The sequence below is a fragment of the Carassius carassius genome, chromosome 26, assembly GCF_963082965.1.
Source record: "Carassius carassius chromosome 26, fCarCar2.1, whole genome shotgun sequence".
NCBI classification, from domain to species: Eukaryota; Metazoa; Chordata; class Actinopteri; order Cypriniformes; family Cyprinidae; genus Carassius; species Carassius carassius.
In genome coordinates, this window is record NC_081780.1 from 5,387,073 (window position 1) to 5,405,255 (window position 18,183).

The 18,183-nt window shown below is 36.4% G+C and overlaps 1 protein-coding gene across 2 annotated transcripts in view; it reads right to left on the reverse strand.

Annotated features, from left to right (window-relative positions):
• The window catches only part of LOC132105590 (metallophosphoesterase domain-containing protein 1), a 56,220-nt gene that overhangs the window by 6,888 nt on the left and 31,149 nt on the right, over positions 1-18,183 (reverse strand). The window contains exons 5-7 of one of the 2 annotated variants that reach the window (XM_059510822.1): positions 18,039-18,154; positions 16,722-16,835; positions 14,227-15,431 (exon numbers count right to left, since the gene is read on the reverse strand). In XM_059510822.1, coding sequence (XP_059366805.1) covers positions 15,313-15,431; positions 16,722-16,835; positions 18,039-18,154 — 349 coding nt within the window. In that variant the 3' untranslated portion in view covers positions 14,227-15,312. Of the gene's footprint in view, positions 1-14,226; positions 15,432-16,721; positions 16,836-18,038; positions 18,155-18,183 lie in introns of those variants that run through there. The other variant, XM_059510824.1, reaches the window with a different exon arrangement.

Sequence of the window (18,183 nt, forward strand, 5' to 3'; positions counted from 1 at the left end):
AGACAATGGGAGGTTCTGCTGTGAATCGTGAAGTAAAAAGATATGTCAGCGATAAGAGCAAAAGAAGGCAGAGCTTCTGCTTGAGTGACGGGTGATATAATTCAGCGAGATCAACCTGAACATGACTAACGGAGAAGAAAGACTCCAAGATGGGACGTCAGATAATGTCTTTGCGAAGACACACACACACAATATATAACTGTGTGAGTTTCTTCATATAGACTTCAGTCATAAAAACCATGCAATCATTATGAAATCAAAACAGACTATTTACTTTTCTAATGGACACTCCTGGTCTTTGGTGGGTATTTGGTGCATATTATTCTAATCTGAAATGATTTTTCAAATTAATGTTCTGTTTCTTCCTGGTTCTATTTTTCAGCCCTGCTCACATCTACAGTACTCCAAGTGGATACATTTAAATTGTCCCCATTGAATATCTAGTTTTGACTAGAAATATATGCTACTTTGGTAATAAAATAGGTTGCAAATGGTTTTGATTGCTTCTGAACAATCATAATAGTCTGTTTGGCACATACAGTCTTTAACAGAAAAACACAAGGTAAAAGTAATGACAGAAACGGTTTCATTTTCTTGAAAGTACTCAAAAAACATTTCAGAAAAACCATAATTTAAAAATAAATAAGTGACTTTTATTTGTACTAATCTATCTAACAATTAAACTTATTTTTGGGTACTAAGGATATTGATGGACCTTTAGATAAAGAGCTTGTGATGTTCCTAATCTGTACAGATAAAAGCATCTGCTGAATGATTAAATGTAGGGCCCTATTTTAATGATCTAAGAACAAGGTCTAAAGCGCACGGCTGTGTTCAGGCACATTGTTGGCGCGTTGCTATATTGAGGCAACTGAAATAGACTGCGCCACTGACCAACTAAAACCTGGTCTAAAGACAATGGCGCAGTCTATTTCAGGTGACTCAAAATAGCAACGCGCCAACAATGCGCCTGAAAACACCTTATTTCAGACCAGCAAATGCATTTGCTATTTAAAAAACTTGGCGCAGGACATGAAAACGACAATTGTGTCGGGCTGAAACTAGCAACAAACACTTGCGCTGCATTGCGGCAGGTGTGTAACAGGGCCCAAAAAGTATTAATTATTTTATAATCCTTATTATTTAGAGTATTTATCTTCTTGAATGCAATTGTTTATTTTGCCTTTCCCTTTTCTCATCTACAGGATGTCAAAGTCGAAATTCAAAGGTGTTTACTCAAACTCCGCAAACACGGTTCAGGGGAGGGGTGTAAGACATCGCTTCAGGGAACTCGAAGTTGTCCGAGGGCAATTGAGTTGTTTGTGCGGGCCACGAGAGAATCTCATTAGAACAAACACACTATGTATTCATTTCCTTTTTTTTTTTTTTTACCCCACTCGATCACTCCGTTCCCGACGTTAGCCACCATCTGGGGCCCCCCCTCGCCGCAGTCCTTGCTTTTAGAGGACAGAGGGGTGGAAATTGGCACTAAGTGAAGAGATGGCATGCACGCAACTGAGGGAAAAATTTTAATTAAAATGTTTGCCCAGAAAATAATCTCCCGAGTAGCCTTGTTAATTATGACTAATGCCTGCAAAGGTAGCACACGCAAAACACACGGCGTGTGGGGGTGTTCACCATGGAAACGCGCACGGACGTCGTTTTATCCCCCCTCAAACGGAAGTGGGGAGTCTCTCCTCCTCGTTTTGTTCCTTGCTGAAGCAGCTTGTTTGGCCACCCGGTGATGTGACTTTGTTGTTAATTGGGTCATTGCCTTTACTGCAGCGCACTGACTCTCCAACCCTGATGTGAAATCCCAGGTGGGCTGTAGCACAACACAAACATACACTCATAAACACACACTGTCCATATGAGTGTTTGCCTTACACACCATACACACATACACATAAGTGCATTATCAAAGGAGAAATTAATAGAGGAGAATTAGAGGAGGTAAATGCTGATTAGAAGCTGAAATATGAATTCATGCTTGCCGAACTAAGACGTCTGCTGGTGAATATGTTATGTGGTTTATGGAGCCTCGCGTCGCATCCCACATGACATGTGGAGAACACCGCTGGCCTTTGATGATTTTAGTTTATGTGGAAGGCACACAATCTAGTCAAACAAACTTCAATTTTTTCCCATGAACCACCAGCGGCCAGTTGACCCTGTGCTCTCTAATGCACCTTTTGAATATGTTTGGGGGATGTTTCTGATGTAATGGGCCACCGATTTACAAGAAAGCAACTGAAAGTCATTCATTATCAATTATCATTGTCGGTTGGAGTTGCCTGATATAACCAGATGCTATAGTCGAATAAGATCATTTACCAGCACACAAAAGAAGTGTGAACTGGATACCTCTTACAATGTACACTACAGTAACTGCTTTCAGCCTGAATGCCCCTTAATTCTGAGGTCGAGGTCACCTAATAAATTCAACACATAACATGTTAGTGCAGCTGTTAGTGAAGTTTGAGTGTGTTCAACAACTGTGCAATCCATCGAATGCACTTTACTGATGACTAAATAAAATAAAATCAAACTGGTAGATACAATGTTGCAAATAAAACATTGAAAGTCACAATTATTTCAAAATAAAGTTGCAATTATGAGATAAGGACATTATGACATTGCAATTAATAGAAAAGTGTACAATGTAAAATATAAATGCTGTAATTGTGAAACAATGTAATTGTGATAACTAGTTTCTAGGAACAGTCAAAATTACCATATGAGAGTAGATGAGAGATCTTACTAAATTTCTGACACATAAAAAAAAAAAAAAAAAGCCACAACATCGGATTTTCCTATTAGGCTGAACTATCTTAGATTTACCTTGTTTGGATGGAAGTGATAGATTTGAATACAGAGTAAAATAATAAAGAGTAAAAATCAAAATAATTAATTGAGAAACAGTTTAAAATAATAAATAAAGTTGCAATGCTAGACAAACTTCACAATTATAAAACATGCTGTAAAGTGTCAGGAAAAAAGTAGAATTATGAGAAATGAAGTTGCAATTATAAGAGAGGAGGACACAACTGTGAGATATAAAGTCACAATTAAAATAGTCACACTGGATCATAATTGTGAGAAAAAAAGCTAAATTTTGAGAAATAAAGTGGCAAAAGAAATTTAATTTTGTTTTTTTTTACTCTGAGGTGGGTACAGTGAGATTCTGATGAAAGATTTGATGATGGTATGTGAGAGATCTTATTAAATTCCTATGCCACACAAACAACAAATAAGACTTTCCATCTTTTTCTACATGAGTGACATTTAGAGGTCAAATTTGTTGCAAAACATGACTAGAAGTCATTTCACTGAAATCTAAAGCATCTAAAAAGATAAAATGATAAATCTACGACATCTGTTTGTCTGTTGTCAGCGGTACGTCGACTCAAGAGTCTTTCTCCTAATCTTTAATCTCTTGGTCTCAAAAGCACAAATCCTAACGGAAATCCACAACCCCTTTCTCCAAAGTACCTCAAATATTTATTCAACGGTATGATGTTTCCTCGCTTTTATGAAATAATCCAAAATTTTTTAAAAAGAATGCACCGCCTTTCTCAGAGACAGTCTTCTGTTGCGGACAGGCGCTCCATCTGTCTTTATAGTCTGTAAAGAAGTGGGGGGGGGGGGGGTGTCTTGTCTTAATAATAAAGCCAGTGAGCTGCAGATCAAACAGCGGTTTGGTGTTACAGCAGATCGTAATGAACCTCGGCAGCGGGTCTGGAGTCAGACAGAGCCGCATGCAAACACTGGGGAGAAGAGCGCAGGGCGCTAAGACGTGCTGTGATTCCTGATACTCCTGTCTCTCTCTGTGTGTGTGTATGTGTGAGAGTGTAAAATTTACAAGCCATTCCTAACATTGGTGCATGAGAGATCTGCATAGATATGAGTTAATGTGCCCTGTGCTTATTCATCATATAGATAGAGACACGGGTTATCAAAATATAGTTGTGATGTGAGATTAAAATTGCAATTGTCAGCATGAAGTCAGATGTGATTCGGTTTATGCTTGTTTGGTAATGGTCAAGCCAATAAATCAGTAAAGATGTGCTGTTTGACCAGATTTTATGAATAGCTTGGGTTTGCTGGTTTACTAGCTTGACAAAAACTACCTATCATGACTTTTTAGAATGAAAGTAGAAGCTTGAAAGCAGGTGGATCAATATGTTTTTTTTGTCTTTTTTTTGTCTAATTAAAGGGACAGTTCACCCAAAAATGAAAATTCTGCCAACATGTACCCACCCTCAAGTTATTCCTAACTTGTTTGAGTTTCCAACAGTTGATGGTCCCCATTGACTTCCATAGCGGAAGAAAACTGATTCCATTAGGGGAACAATAATATGGAAGTCAATGGGGACCAGAAACTGTTTAGTTATTCACATTCTTCCAAATACTTTCTTTTTTTGTTCAGCAGCAGAATTGAAAACTCATACAGGTTTGGAAAAAATTGAGGGTAAGTAAAGGACAAACTTTTTGGTTTAAATATCCATTTAATTTGGTTGACTGAGTTGGTCACGCTGGGCTAGTTAGGTTTTATACCACATAAATCTCTCCACCCACTCTCAATGAAAAAAAAATCTACAAACAACCCCAATTTATGTACTCATATCAACAAAATGCTCACCAATAAGTGTCAGTGGGTGATGTTTTTCTTCACGTACTGATGAAGTCACTCGGCAAGACACAAAAGCTCGGTGACACAAAAATAAAGGGTGGGGTCCTCCAGACAATCACCACCTGAAAGTGTGTCTGAACCACAGGAAAATACATTAATGCAACTTAAAATCTTCAAAGAGCTTTGAGGGTGAGGCAAAATAAATGCTTGGATTTATTAGCAGATCTTTTTTCTTTTTAAGTGCATTAATACAGGACAGAAAACGTCTGGATTTGGGCCCGTTATTAGCTTTTATAGGCTGTTCAGTGTCTCTTGGAAATCATAAACGCATCTCCAAGGGAATGTATGGCTAATGGATCATTTTGATTTCTAAAGTAAGTACATTATTGGCTTAAGAAGCATTCACCATTTGTGAAATTTCTGGACATCTCTGCACTGCAAAATAACTAATACATAACTAATCTTTACTTTTTTATTTTTCAGTAGAAATATCTAAACACCATTATGCAGTTACATAAAAAGCAAAACTGTCAAAAGGTATTAAAAAAAAGGATCACGTCATCATTCACTCAACCACAAGTCAATCCAGACCAGTATAACTTTTTCTTTTGCATTAAAATTCTTCATTCAATCCAAAAATGTATTTTGTCTTGTTCTGTCTTTTCATTTGAAGCATAAACTGCAGTTAAATGTATTTCCTTTCCAGCCATTTTTTTATACTGTTGCACATTTGTCAAAAGATAAATTTGGAAAGAGATGCTGATCAAAATCCAACAACAAATATGCCAATGCTACTTCCACAGAAAAAGCAAAGAGCTAAATTAATGCTGCATAATATGCAACACCTGATCAGATGCAGTTTGGATGAAAGTGCACAATAGTATTTTTATATATATATATATATATATATATATATATACACACACACACACACACACACACACACACACAAGGTTAACTGCAGGATCAGGAGAGATGGGGAAAAAAGCTGTGTCTATCTCGTGCACTGGGATTCAGAGGTGGCTAAACCTCCCAAAGCCATCTTCCTGCAGAGCTATGCAGGTGTGAAGAGCCTAATATCAACATTCAGGGCACTCATTTTGCCTCTATAATGTGTGAGGCTCTCTGGAGAGTGCACACACATCCTGAAAAGCATCCCATTTCTTGCTTCATGAGTCATTGGAGAAATTATTCGCTGCACAAATATAGCTTACATGTTCTTCGTATCTCATTAGAGCAAACAAAAGAACAGAAACACTGAATAATTTTGATTCCTAGATGTTCCAGCTAATTATATTCTTTGGAGGTTGCCTGCAAGCAGCAGGACATCGTTTTAATTTGTATCCTCTAAAAACCCTATTAAAAGGAAGCCAGCCAAAAAGTTCTCTCTGTTCACGGCACTTGTTTTTTTGTTTTCCAGATTGGAAAAGTGAAGCAAGGTAATTAAATGTAAAGTGGGCAGCAGTACCTGTTTTTATTTCATCTGTTGTTTTCAAAAGCCATACACAAACAGAACTCCCCTTTAGAAGTGCATCCTTAAATTTGCTCCTCTCGCTTTGTAAACAAACCATTTACAACAATACGCAAAGTAAATATTGGTTATATTTTAAATGTAATATGTGAGATATTCAGAGATAATATATTCAGAGGAATCACTGTAGGCATTACTCTGCGTGGGCTACAGTACTGACTAACAAACATGAATCCTTGGAGCGATTCATTATAGGCACTTTCAAGCTTTCAGTTAATAAAAATACTACAACGATGGGTCATGATCCAAAAATGAGACTCAGAAAATCACAGAAAATCAGAAACAAAAATATAACATTTGCTTGTAAAATAAAATATCAAAAAACTTGGTTGGTGCTGAACATTTCGTGCAGTGAATTATTGGCTGTTAATAAGACTGACACATTGATAGATGGATAGAAAAAACAATTGCTAAATAGACAATGAATGAATGAGCAATCAATAAATAGATAGAATAAACTAATTATCGACAGACAGAATAAATGAACAAACAATCAATAGACAGAATAAATAATCAATGGACAGACAGACGGACGGACGGACGGACGGACGGACGGATGGACGGATGGATGGATGGATGGATGGATAGATAGATAGATAGATAGATAGATAGATAGATAGATAGATAGATAGATAGATAGATAGATAGATAGATAGATATTGATTCAGTTTTGGTATTTGATGTCCAATGTAAATCTGGGTCCTGAAACAAAACTGGATGATAACCAATGATCTGAATGAGGAAATATAATTATAATCTTATATAAAGTTCTCATATCTAAAATTAAAATTTCTTTCATCTTTTAAAACAGGACTTATCAGCCTTTGAAAATCTCTGTGGAATTTAGCGTAACATTCTTAACACCGAGCTGGAGATATCTTTGATATGCAGAGTTATAAAAACATGCAAAGAAATGCATCTTCCACGCAAATATTCATATTAATGTTCATCTGTGCGACTGGAAGCTGTGTGTCTGGTGATGATGGGAGATCAGATCTCTTATTCAAAGAGGAGGAGAACTAAGACCCAAAACCCAGCACGCACACACACGCACACAAATCAATCCAGCCAGAACATGTTTAGAATCATGCATATTGTCAATCTCTCGGCATGCTAATCTGATGATGGATTACATATTGGAGAATGTGATGGATTTTGGCAGACCATCTTCACTGCTTTCCACTTCACAGACAGAGAATCTGAACAAGACTTGTAAGACAGTTTGAAGTTTGTCACCAAGGAAACCAATGCACTGCACCTGCTGGAATTCAAACCTGGCACCAGAGCCAACATCTACACAGTAACATTAGCCAATCCCATGGCACGACAGGAATATATATTGTGTCTAAAAAATACATGTGCGTACATGTTAAGAAGAGCAACGGATGAAGTATGAAGATAAAGTGTAAATGGCAAATAGACAAATTCGGATTTGATACAATAAGCTTTCGCTGAGCATGTATCAAACCTGTTACATCAATATCTCATTTCAGACTCTCAGAACAGATGGCTTGACATGTCCAAGATCTGTCTGCTTTCCTTCATATTCTGTCATCAGTACGCCTGAAGTAGCACTTCTTAGTATGCGAATATGCAAATAACTCCATAACCGTATTTTCATTGCTATTTAGATTCTCGGTCTCACCACAGATTTATTACATCATGATCATGACATAATAATGCAGATAGGTTTGATGTCATTGTGAGTAAGTAATTATCCGTGCGTATTCTTTAGAAAAATTTTCACTTACTGCATTACAAACCTTTTATATGTTGAGAACAAATATTTCTATATAGTTGTAGTTGTGCTACAGGAAATGAAATGGTGAAAAACCTGGCCACTGCCTTCCAATTCTGCGATTCAGTTAATTTACCTGCACTTTAGACAGACGGATAATGTTTTAGAAAGTAAATAATAAATGTGTAATGAAATCCTTACTTACTAGGCAGATCAAGTTCAAGGTATTCATGAATTGTAAAATCAATGTTGGATAATGTCATAGTAAATCATCATTACTATGACCTCGTCCTACAGGCATGATGTCATCGGTTTCTCTCTAACCAGAGGCATGTGATTCAGCAGTCTAGGGCGCAGAATAAAATGAATCAATTATGAACAATTCATATTGTTACTTAGAGGATCAAGGACCCCGGTGCACCTGTAAAAGGATTATATAGTATTTCACCTTTCAGATTCATTTTTTTGAATAGATCAGATATATCTATTCATTCTTTTCATCCTAGACTATGAGACCTTGGATAGAAAGCCAAATAACTGTCTCCCATTTTACCTACATTGTCACATCTCTCAATAGCATTATAAAGAGAAAGTGAGTCAGAAGAAAAAAGTTTGAAGAGAGGAATGAACGCTGACTGACTTATCTTCTAGATCACTCTGTTCCTGCTAGAATGCAAAAAATGACAGTTTGAAGATTTTTGGAGGATGTTTAAAGATGCTGTTTGTAATTTTTTTACTCTGGTGAATAAAACATACCTTAATATATTTGCAGATATTTAGGAAACATGTTTTTCTGAAGAATAATTCTACAGACAGTTATTCTAGTGTGAAACGTGTTCAATGTTGGAATGTCTGTTTTTGTTTTGGTCAGTGTGATTTCACCCACTGCTAGTTTACCCAATAGTATTTTGACACCCCTGGTCGGCAGCTGGTGGAAAACACAGCGAATTGCAAACATGGAAGCCAACAAACGAATTGAGTCAGAGATCATAGATTCTACCAGAACTAAAAAACCTCAGCATTAATCCAAAAATCTCTATGACCAGAGACATACTGAACCACGGATAAATCAACCCAGTAGCTTACAGTGTAAGACTTGTTGCCTTCCATTGTCAATTGTACTTGTTCCTCTTGTGTGTGCTAATCTGGCAACCCCTTTGATAATTGAGTCAATTGAGCAATATTTTGAACTTGGACTTCAGTACCCATTTTAACCACCAGCTGAAAACACTATTTCAGTCTTCAAAATGTCAATGTTTAATATACTATTTGCTATTTCTTTGTAATTATTTATGAAATGTACTATCAATTTCATAGTGAAAATTGTTTCAACAACGATGTTTTTTTTCTTTTGAGACTACATCAGCAAAAACTCACAAAGTACAGGGTGCAGTGCATACATTCATTATTCTCTGTTTTGTGTCATTGTGCCCACCTAATTTAATGAAGAAAATTTAATTCTAAAAATATGTAACACCACAGACTCAAACATAGGCCTTGATGCAGCTAACATCCAACATCAAGAGGTGAAGAGATGGCTTCGGTACAGGACACTTTGGACATCATCAAAACAGCATTAGTATAATGGTGTTTCTAGTCTGTTGATAATGGTGCAAATGCCCTGTATGTTGGTAAGAAAAGAGAGCGGGCACCAGATTGGGTAAGAACTCAGCAGGGACCTCCCACCCCGAGGCTCTATTCCGACACTTTCCTGATGACAGAATTGGGAGTTTTCATCATTTTTGGCATGGTGAAAGAACCATCACAGAACAAAAGAGTGAGGGGGTGTGCTGGTTCTGTGTGACTCCCCACAGAGTAAGTCCTTGACGCCCTAAGCCATGCTAAAAGTGGGAGGGAGAGGCTAAACCTGGCAACCCAAGCTAAATTTGGCATCTTAACATTTCTTAGCCTATTTGTGCTGCATTGTTCTGCATTATGACCAAATGACTAAACGTTGTTGCAAGTTACAAAAGATAAATAAGACTTATTTATTCCAAGAGTTAGCCATTTGTTTTCTGCAAGCAATAAAATAGCTACTATTGTTCTTCGTCCATAATAATGCCCCTGAGGTGCTTGTGGTGATGATGTTTCATATGTTAATGAAGCCAGCCAGGACAATACATCTTGACCTTGCAAATAATAAATCAACTTTATGATTTATAGTTCTTCATGTAGGTTACATTTAAAAAAAAAGAAGTTTTTTTATTATTACAATTTAAATAATTGTTTTCTAATATATTTAAAAGGGAACACATGTTAGGAGAAAATTGTTAGCGTGAATGCAATGTAAGTCGCTTTGGATAAAAGCATTTAATAAATGCATAAATGTAATGTAAATGTTAAAAGTGTAATTTATCCTGTGATGGTTAGGTTCTAATATGCTCAAGGACAATTTCTCATTATTATCAGTTGAAAACAGTTATGCTGCTTAATATTTTTGTGTAAATGGTGATCATTCATTTTTTAGGATTCTTTGATGAATAGAAAGTTCAAAAGAACTGGATGTTTGTTAAAAAGAAATCTTTGGTAAAAATGTCAATGTCTTCACTTCTACTTTTGATCAATTTCATGCATCCTTGCTGAATGAATGTTTTAAATTTTTTCAAAAGAAAAAAAATCATGAAGCGCAATGAAGTTTAAAGGAGCATTGCATAGGTTCTGAAATTTCTAACCGTTACTGACACCAGTGGCCGTTAGAGGAACTGCAGCCAGTCTCATGCTCGTTCTCAGTGCGCACGGTCTTTTTTTATTTTTTATTTACGAGGAGTGTCCGTGGGTGTCTGAATTGTGCTTGGAGGCTGGTCGCTTCTTTCCATCCGCAGAGTCCATTTGAAAACACCATTGCCGCTGCTTACTATAATGGCTGGCGTGCCGTACGGTTGTAAGCCCAAGTAGACGAGAACGCGCATGACGTCACATTTTGTGAATTTTCACGCCAATTCGGGCCCGACTCCTCCACACACAATTGTGTGTGTACATGTATGAAAAATGTACAAATGAAAACTCTATCTTAAAGATTTTTTAAAGTAAAAACCACCACATAGCTCCTTTAAAGTTATGGTCAGATTTATAGAGAAAAATATCAGAAGCATGTTCACGGATTATTTTTTAATGCAATCCAGCTGAGATCAAAGAAGTAGAGTGTTATCTCTCTAATTTCTGAAAGAGTGTGATTCAAGTGTTATGAAACTAAGGGAATCCATAACTCCAGAAAGGTGCTGCATACTTCATAGTGCATTACATTTATGACCCAGCGCTTGATTTAAATATTACATATACACATATAAATATTTATTACACAACAGATAGTCTCCTACAGTCTTACTTCAAGAGAAGACTGCTTTGTTTGAAACAATATGTAGATAAATATGGTTGATAAGTAAGTAGACAGTCTAAAAATGCACACATAACTTGTACATGAATATTAGATAATAAATTCATATTTATTTTAATGTAAACTAATCAGTATTTAGTTTAAAGAGTATCAGTATTTTTAAGTACTAGTTTTAAATATTTAATATGTAAAATCAATATTTAAATAAAGGTTTTTAATGTTTTTCACCATTGTAAGTTCATTTAAATAGACCTGCGGCGTCAATGTGATTAAATTTTTTTTTATTTAAATGATTAATGTTTAAAGATTATTTTATATAGAGCATAGCATGTTACACCTCCCAAAAGTGGACATCGGCCATATGCAATAAAAAGTATATAAACACCCCATAAAGCAGTATATTCTCCTGCATCTACTTAACTGTAATAAGTAGTGAAAATTATTCACGTCTAAAATATATTTTTCCCAGATGACATTTTTTTGTCATTAAGGTTGACACCGTAGCAAATAACAGCATTAATTTTCCAAATTTGAAAAGGCTTCTTTATAGAAAAAGTCAACCAAGTTCTGCTTCAGGATACGAGTAATTCAAAGACAATGAAAATTAAACATCTTTGTCACAACAAACATTGTTCATAAATAAGCAGCATATGACAGTAATCAGCATGCATTGTTGCGGCTAATTGTTTTGTGTTTTCTTTTTTCCAGCAGCAGTTGCATACGCATTTGTTCCACCCGTATTCCTTCGACTGGCATCAAGTATTTTCAGCGCGAGCCAGACGGCACGCCCCGGGATGTTTAACAGCGCTAAAATGCACTACACCAGGCCTTTTGTTCAGCTTTAAGAGCCTGAAACGGCTGACAAGAACATGTCGAAGATGTATTTGCGAGTTTATAAGAGACGCACAGAGAGAGAGACAGACAGTAGAGGACATTGTTGTGTAAAGCACACAAGTCGTAATAGAGACAGATGTTGATGGTGTGTACTAAAGAGGATGCAGTGTATGGCACATGAGTAGATGTAAAGAGCGGGAGAAAAGATCTAAGAAAATGGAGGTGGCGCGTAAGGAGAGTAATAGGGAACATGTAGGTAAAAAGCGGCCAGAGATGGGAAGGATAACAGAGAACAGAATCTTTAATGGCATAGTAAAAGCCAGTCTGGAATAAATTACCTTCCATCCCACAGGATTACTCATGTAATTATATGAATGAGGGATTTCATTAGTAGCTGCAGACGTGTGGAAGAAGGAAGGCCGAAGTGATTCAAGACTGAGGACAATTTTTACCTACATAAATTAAGTTTGAGTCACGTGCAGATAATTGATATGAAATTCTGAGTCCTTTGATTAGGACTAAAAAGTGATAGTGTAATAATGTGAAATCGACTAATCTCAAATGAAGATAGAGTAAAAAATACAGAAGCGAAAGGGAGATTGAAGAAGAATGAGGATATACCCTCGTAATGGGGATAAGTTTTAATTTAAGAGGTTGATGGAGTTTAAATTTAATTCGTTTGAATGATCTGCAGAATTTGCTGAAAAAAGTGTGCAAGTCCACCCAGTTAGTTACAGAAGAAGGACACAATCCAGAAAACTAAAACTTACTCTTATATTTACATTAATGCTCTAAATTGAACACTGCAAACAGCAATGTTTTAAGCTCTAGATCATCATCTTAAGGAAAAACACTATTTACAGTATATAGCAAGAGGCAATGACATCATGCATTCAGGAAGTCACATGATGTCATATTTTCATTTTTTGCATACACAGTACAATCCCTAGTTTTTTTGTTTGCACAGTATATTGGTAAACAGCTGATATGAGAGTTTTTTTGTTTTGTTTTTATTTTATGATTAGATATTAGATATATCATTGTGGAGGGTCCTTTCTTTTATGCAAGTGTCAGATGTTGTCAAAAGTAAGTTATTCTTTACAAGCTCTAATTTATTAAGACTCTTTAGCAAATCTTAAGTTATCGGTATATGTTTTTCATAATCTATAGAACAAATATGTGATGTCTAAATAAATAACAGATTTTTCTTTTAAATGTTTAAAATTTATATAAATATAAAATGTTACTGATTTTCAATATCAGCCATTTATAAGTTATTGGCCATGAACAGAAAATTATTATCAGTTCACTGATAATTAGCAAAAATTATCAGTAAAAAAAATTCAAAAATGTAATATCGGTGTATTCCTATTATTCTCAGAATATATAAAATAATGTGGATTTTTACTGGTATAAATAATACTGCTGTTGTAAAATAACCCCATTTCCTAATGTTTATAAATCATGTAACTTCTTCTTGTAGGCAGATATTCTGATGATGTCATTACCTGTCTATATCAGTTTATTTCACATTGAAGACAATGAAGTTGTTCAATGCAATTTTGGAGCATTAATATTAGTGTGTAGTTTTCCAGAACAAAAAGCAGCAGTTTTGTAAGAGATTTCATCTCTGCTAGAACTTTTTCAACACAATAACTCTTTAGATGGCATAAAATTAAGTGACGAAAAACAAAAGGATCTCCCAAATTGTATCTTTATCATTGAAATTTCACAACACAATGAATTAACAACACACAGAATCTGTTTGGAAATTGAGAGCAGCATGCTAGGAAAAAAATTACTGAAACACAGCAGTAAACCTGACAACAACGTCTTCAAAGAAAAGGCCTCATACGGGCAAGAATGAATGAAGAAAAAAAAAAAAAGAGGAAAGCCACCTCTGACCGAATGCAAACAAGTGTATAAACAGCAAGAAAAACCCTTAAAAAAATAAAGAAAGCAAGATGAGACAGAAATCCATCTGCCAGACATCAGCTCATCCTTCCTAGTTGGCATTTAAAATATTTTTCTTTTTATCTCTTCGATCTCTCAGTGCTCTGATTCGTTCTTTTCCTCAGGCTATGAAAGAGGAGCAATTGATCGCATTCGTACACACAGGAGCCCACAGACGCACGCACACAAACGCAGAGTAATAATTCGTTCGATTTGTTCATTTTTATTCATCCATTTATATGGAGGAGATGAAAACCCTCTGCACATCTAACAGAAGCGTCATATTAGGCCTAATGCCAGACACAGTTAATGCTGAAGAGCTGTAAAACACATGGGAATAAATTATCGCCAGGAGGAATGTTAATAAATTATAGTGGGGAGCAAGTGGATCAAAGTGCAACATATTCTTGTTATGAAAAGCACACTTTGCGTGCATGGCAAGTCTTTGATATTCATAGGAGGGACATTAACAGCGGCGCTTTAGAAGAACTTTTAAATATTTGAACTTAAACACTTCAAACTACTGTAAAAGTCCACTCTGCTTTAGTAAAGGACCGTTTGCTTGAAAACACACTCACAGTTTTACACGTTTACAGTAAATCGAACAATAAAGAAGGCATGAAAATGTGGAGAACACTGGAAAATATTTTTGTTTCTTTTTCACCATCAATATTTTAAATTTTACATTCCTGTTTAGGGCCATTTCATCCCCCAGTGAAACCCAACATGGCCCCAAGTTCAAAAGAGGAACATATAACAACACAGCAGATAGGAAAAAGTAGGATGAGAGACTGAGACCCAGAGAAAGAGAGAGAGAGAAGGATAGAAATGGTAAAGACCCTGAACAATCTTGATGGCACCATAGCGCAGTGTTTCCTCTGGGCACATCCTGTACCTTTCAAGAGTGGATCCAGAGTCAGCTGTCCATTGAGGCTACAAGGTTACAAATTTCCTTAAATAAGTGCCAGCCAATGAGAAGAAAGCTTGGCTTTCCATCATCTCAAGCACTGATTGGCTTCCATGACTTTAAGTACACACGATTGTCACGCTGATTCAAGTGCAACACAAGAGTCAAATTCAGAAAGCAGTTCAAACGTCCGTGTCAGAGAGGCTGAACGCCACCGTTTTGTGTCTGAGAGTGTCACAGGTCACAAAAATGGATGGAAATATCCTTGGGAGTATTCAAATTAGCATCTCTCGTCCACTTTATATACACTACGCAGCATCCGTACACGTTCAAAAAGGGACCCTGATTGAAAGAAGGGGGCAGTGGGCGGGTCCCAGTTCAATCATGAGCTCCTGGGATTGGGCAAGTCGAAAACGATGGGCGGGTTCATAGGCTGGAAGTTCACTGTGCATGCCGAGGCATTAACGAACGTGGTGGTTCCATCAGTCATCATACCGTAACCTAGCTCACACAAACACAAGGTTATTACGAGTTGTTAAGTTGGAAAATGTCATGCACGTGATGTTTTCGTGAAAATATGTTGACATGCTTTTAAAAGGTGAACACGATATAAATATTAAAGGAATACTTCACCCCAACATAAACATTTCTCAGGCCGTCAAAGTAGATGAGTTTGCTGGATTTGGAGAACTTAAGCATTACATCACTTCCTTGTTAATAAATCTTCTTCAGTGAATGGGTGCCGTCAGAATGACGTTTCAAACAGCTGATAAAAACATTACAATAATCCACAAGTAATCCACACAACTCCAGTCCATCAATGAATCTATGAATGCCTTGTGAAGAGAAAAGCTGTGTTTTTTAACTTTCAACTATGATTTCTGGCCAAAATAACATAATCCAGAGTCGAAAATCCATAATAATGCTTCCTCCAGTGAAAAAGTCCATCCCTTGTTGTCCTCTGACATCAAAATCCACAGACATATTTGTTTAGAACTCTTTTGCATTTTATTTGCATGTTATTGTAAACAGTGTTTTAAATGATGGTCTGGATTCGTATGGATTAATTGTAGATTCCGATGGCACCCATTCAATGACGACCAACCTTTGGTGAGTAAGTGATGTAATGTTACGTTTCTCTAAATCTCTTCTGATGAAGAATCAAACTCACATTTTGGATGGCTTGAGGGAGAGTAAACTTTCAGCAAATTTTCATTTTAAACTATTCCTTTAATAAGGTCAAAAACAATGTTTAAATTGTTAAATGCTAAATGGTAAGTACAAATAATCATGCAGTGTTAATGAGGGATAAATACTTTTAAGATTTTATCTGCTACAAAATTGCAAACAGCAAAAAATGACATGACAGCAAGCAAACTATTAAACATGAATAAACTGCTATTTTTGCTATGTGTGGACTGTGAAGATGCTTTTGTACATTTCTGTGCCATAAAATAAACATGGCACAGAGTCAAACACAGACATGCAAAGCACAAAACACAAGCTTGCATGTGTAAAATGCAATCAAATCACCGACTAAGATGAGAATCCTTTATTAAAAGCATTTTGAGTGTGTGTATGCTAAATAAACTGTGAATATGAATGTGATCTAGTTTTTGCTATAGAGCTGTCAGAAGGCAAAGCAGCATGGGACAGACTCTGCCCCGCTAACCCCAAAACAGGCAGATTAACGTGGCAGCATGAACAAATATGTTTGAGATCACAGGGCTGTGTGCATTTCATGCACGTGATTTATAGACAATTGTGAAAGTTATCATTTCATGTAATTACCTTCATGAATGTGTCCAAATACATGTAGTTTGGGCTGAACTCTCCTCTGGACAGTGTTCAATAGCTCCATACAGCCAACACGTTGCATCTTCCTGGGCACCCAGTCCAAAAAACCTACAAAAAATTGTATAATGACTAATATTTACATCACAAGGCAAAGGAAAAGATATAGAATATGCAGAAATATATGATGTTGGAACGGACAGTTTGGTTTATTTATGCTTTTAGAGTTACAAGCTGAACAAATGCCAGACGTATCAAGTTAGGGAAGAGATTTATAATAAGTTTAAAGACTGCAGTTTCGATTCCACTTAGTGTTTCATATTCTGAATGATGTTTTTGTCATTTTAATGAAGAAATAATGGATTTCTTTACAAAGTCACCATAACAAAACATCCTGACATCTTGCATTTCCGAGGTGCTATTTTGAGAACCCAAAGAGGGTGAATTCTTGACTCACTGAATTTGAATTAGATGATCTGACTGGACACTCTAGGAAGGTTACCAAGCAACTTATTCATGAACTAATTAATATTCATGAGCAAAGCCTAAACCATAGTAGGATTAGTAATTCACATTCTGGATTTTATTTTCCTCTCACAATAAATTGTGTTTAAACACCTAGAAGTTGGGGTCCAGATTTCAAATCAGTTCTTGATTTCCAAACCTACATTATGTATAGAGCAAGTACAATGATTTCAAGGCCTCAGTTAAGTGCTGTTTACACAGGACATGTTCTTGCATTCATCTGCACTGTATTTTAATTGATTTTTTTTATATGCAAATGAAAACTGACTTGTTTAGAGACTTACTCTTATATATGAACTAACTCAATCCAAAATGATCATTACGTTGATTTTACAATTGTAGTCTGATGTCAACACATACTTAATGCACAGACTCACTGTGAATCTTCAGAGACGTCAACTGGGGCTAATTTGCAACACTATGATAAACAGCCACATTTGCACAAACGTATAGTGAGACGTCTTTACCATGAGAATTACACATTGTCACAATCTCAAAGCCCAAAAGCTTAGTGTTTAAAACCACAGCTGTCTTTATGCACAAACTTCCATTCTCGGTACATATGACTGTGTGTGTGAAGGTTTTACTATGTGCGAAGGGATTTGCTGCACTGCGAACAGCATCTCAGTGTTGCATGCTTTAGCAGCCTGCTGTAGCAACTCCATCTGCCAAAGCCTCAGAGCAAAAGAGTGCGCATGTGCGAGGATGAAGACAACATAACGTGGAATAACCATTACCGCATGCTTTGTGTGTGTGTGTGTGTGTGTGTGTGTGTGATTTAGGTCTCACCCAGAGGAGGGCAGTGTGTGAGAAGAATATCCGTGGAATCTGGGATCTGATTCCATTTGTCCAGCAGTGCCTGTCCGCGTGGCAGATTAAAACCCCAGCCATAGTACCATGGCTGCCTGAAAAATACATAAAGGAGGAAAAAACA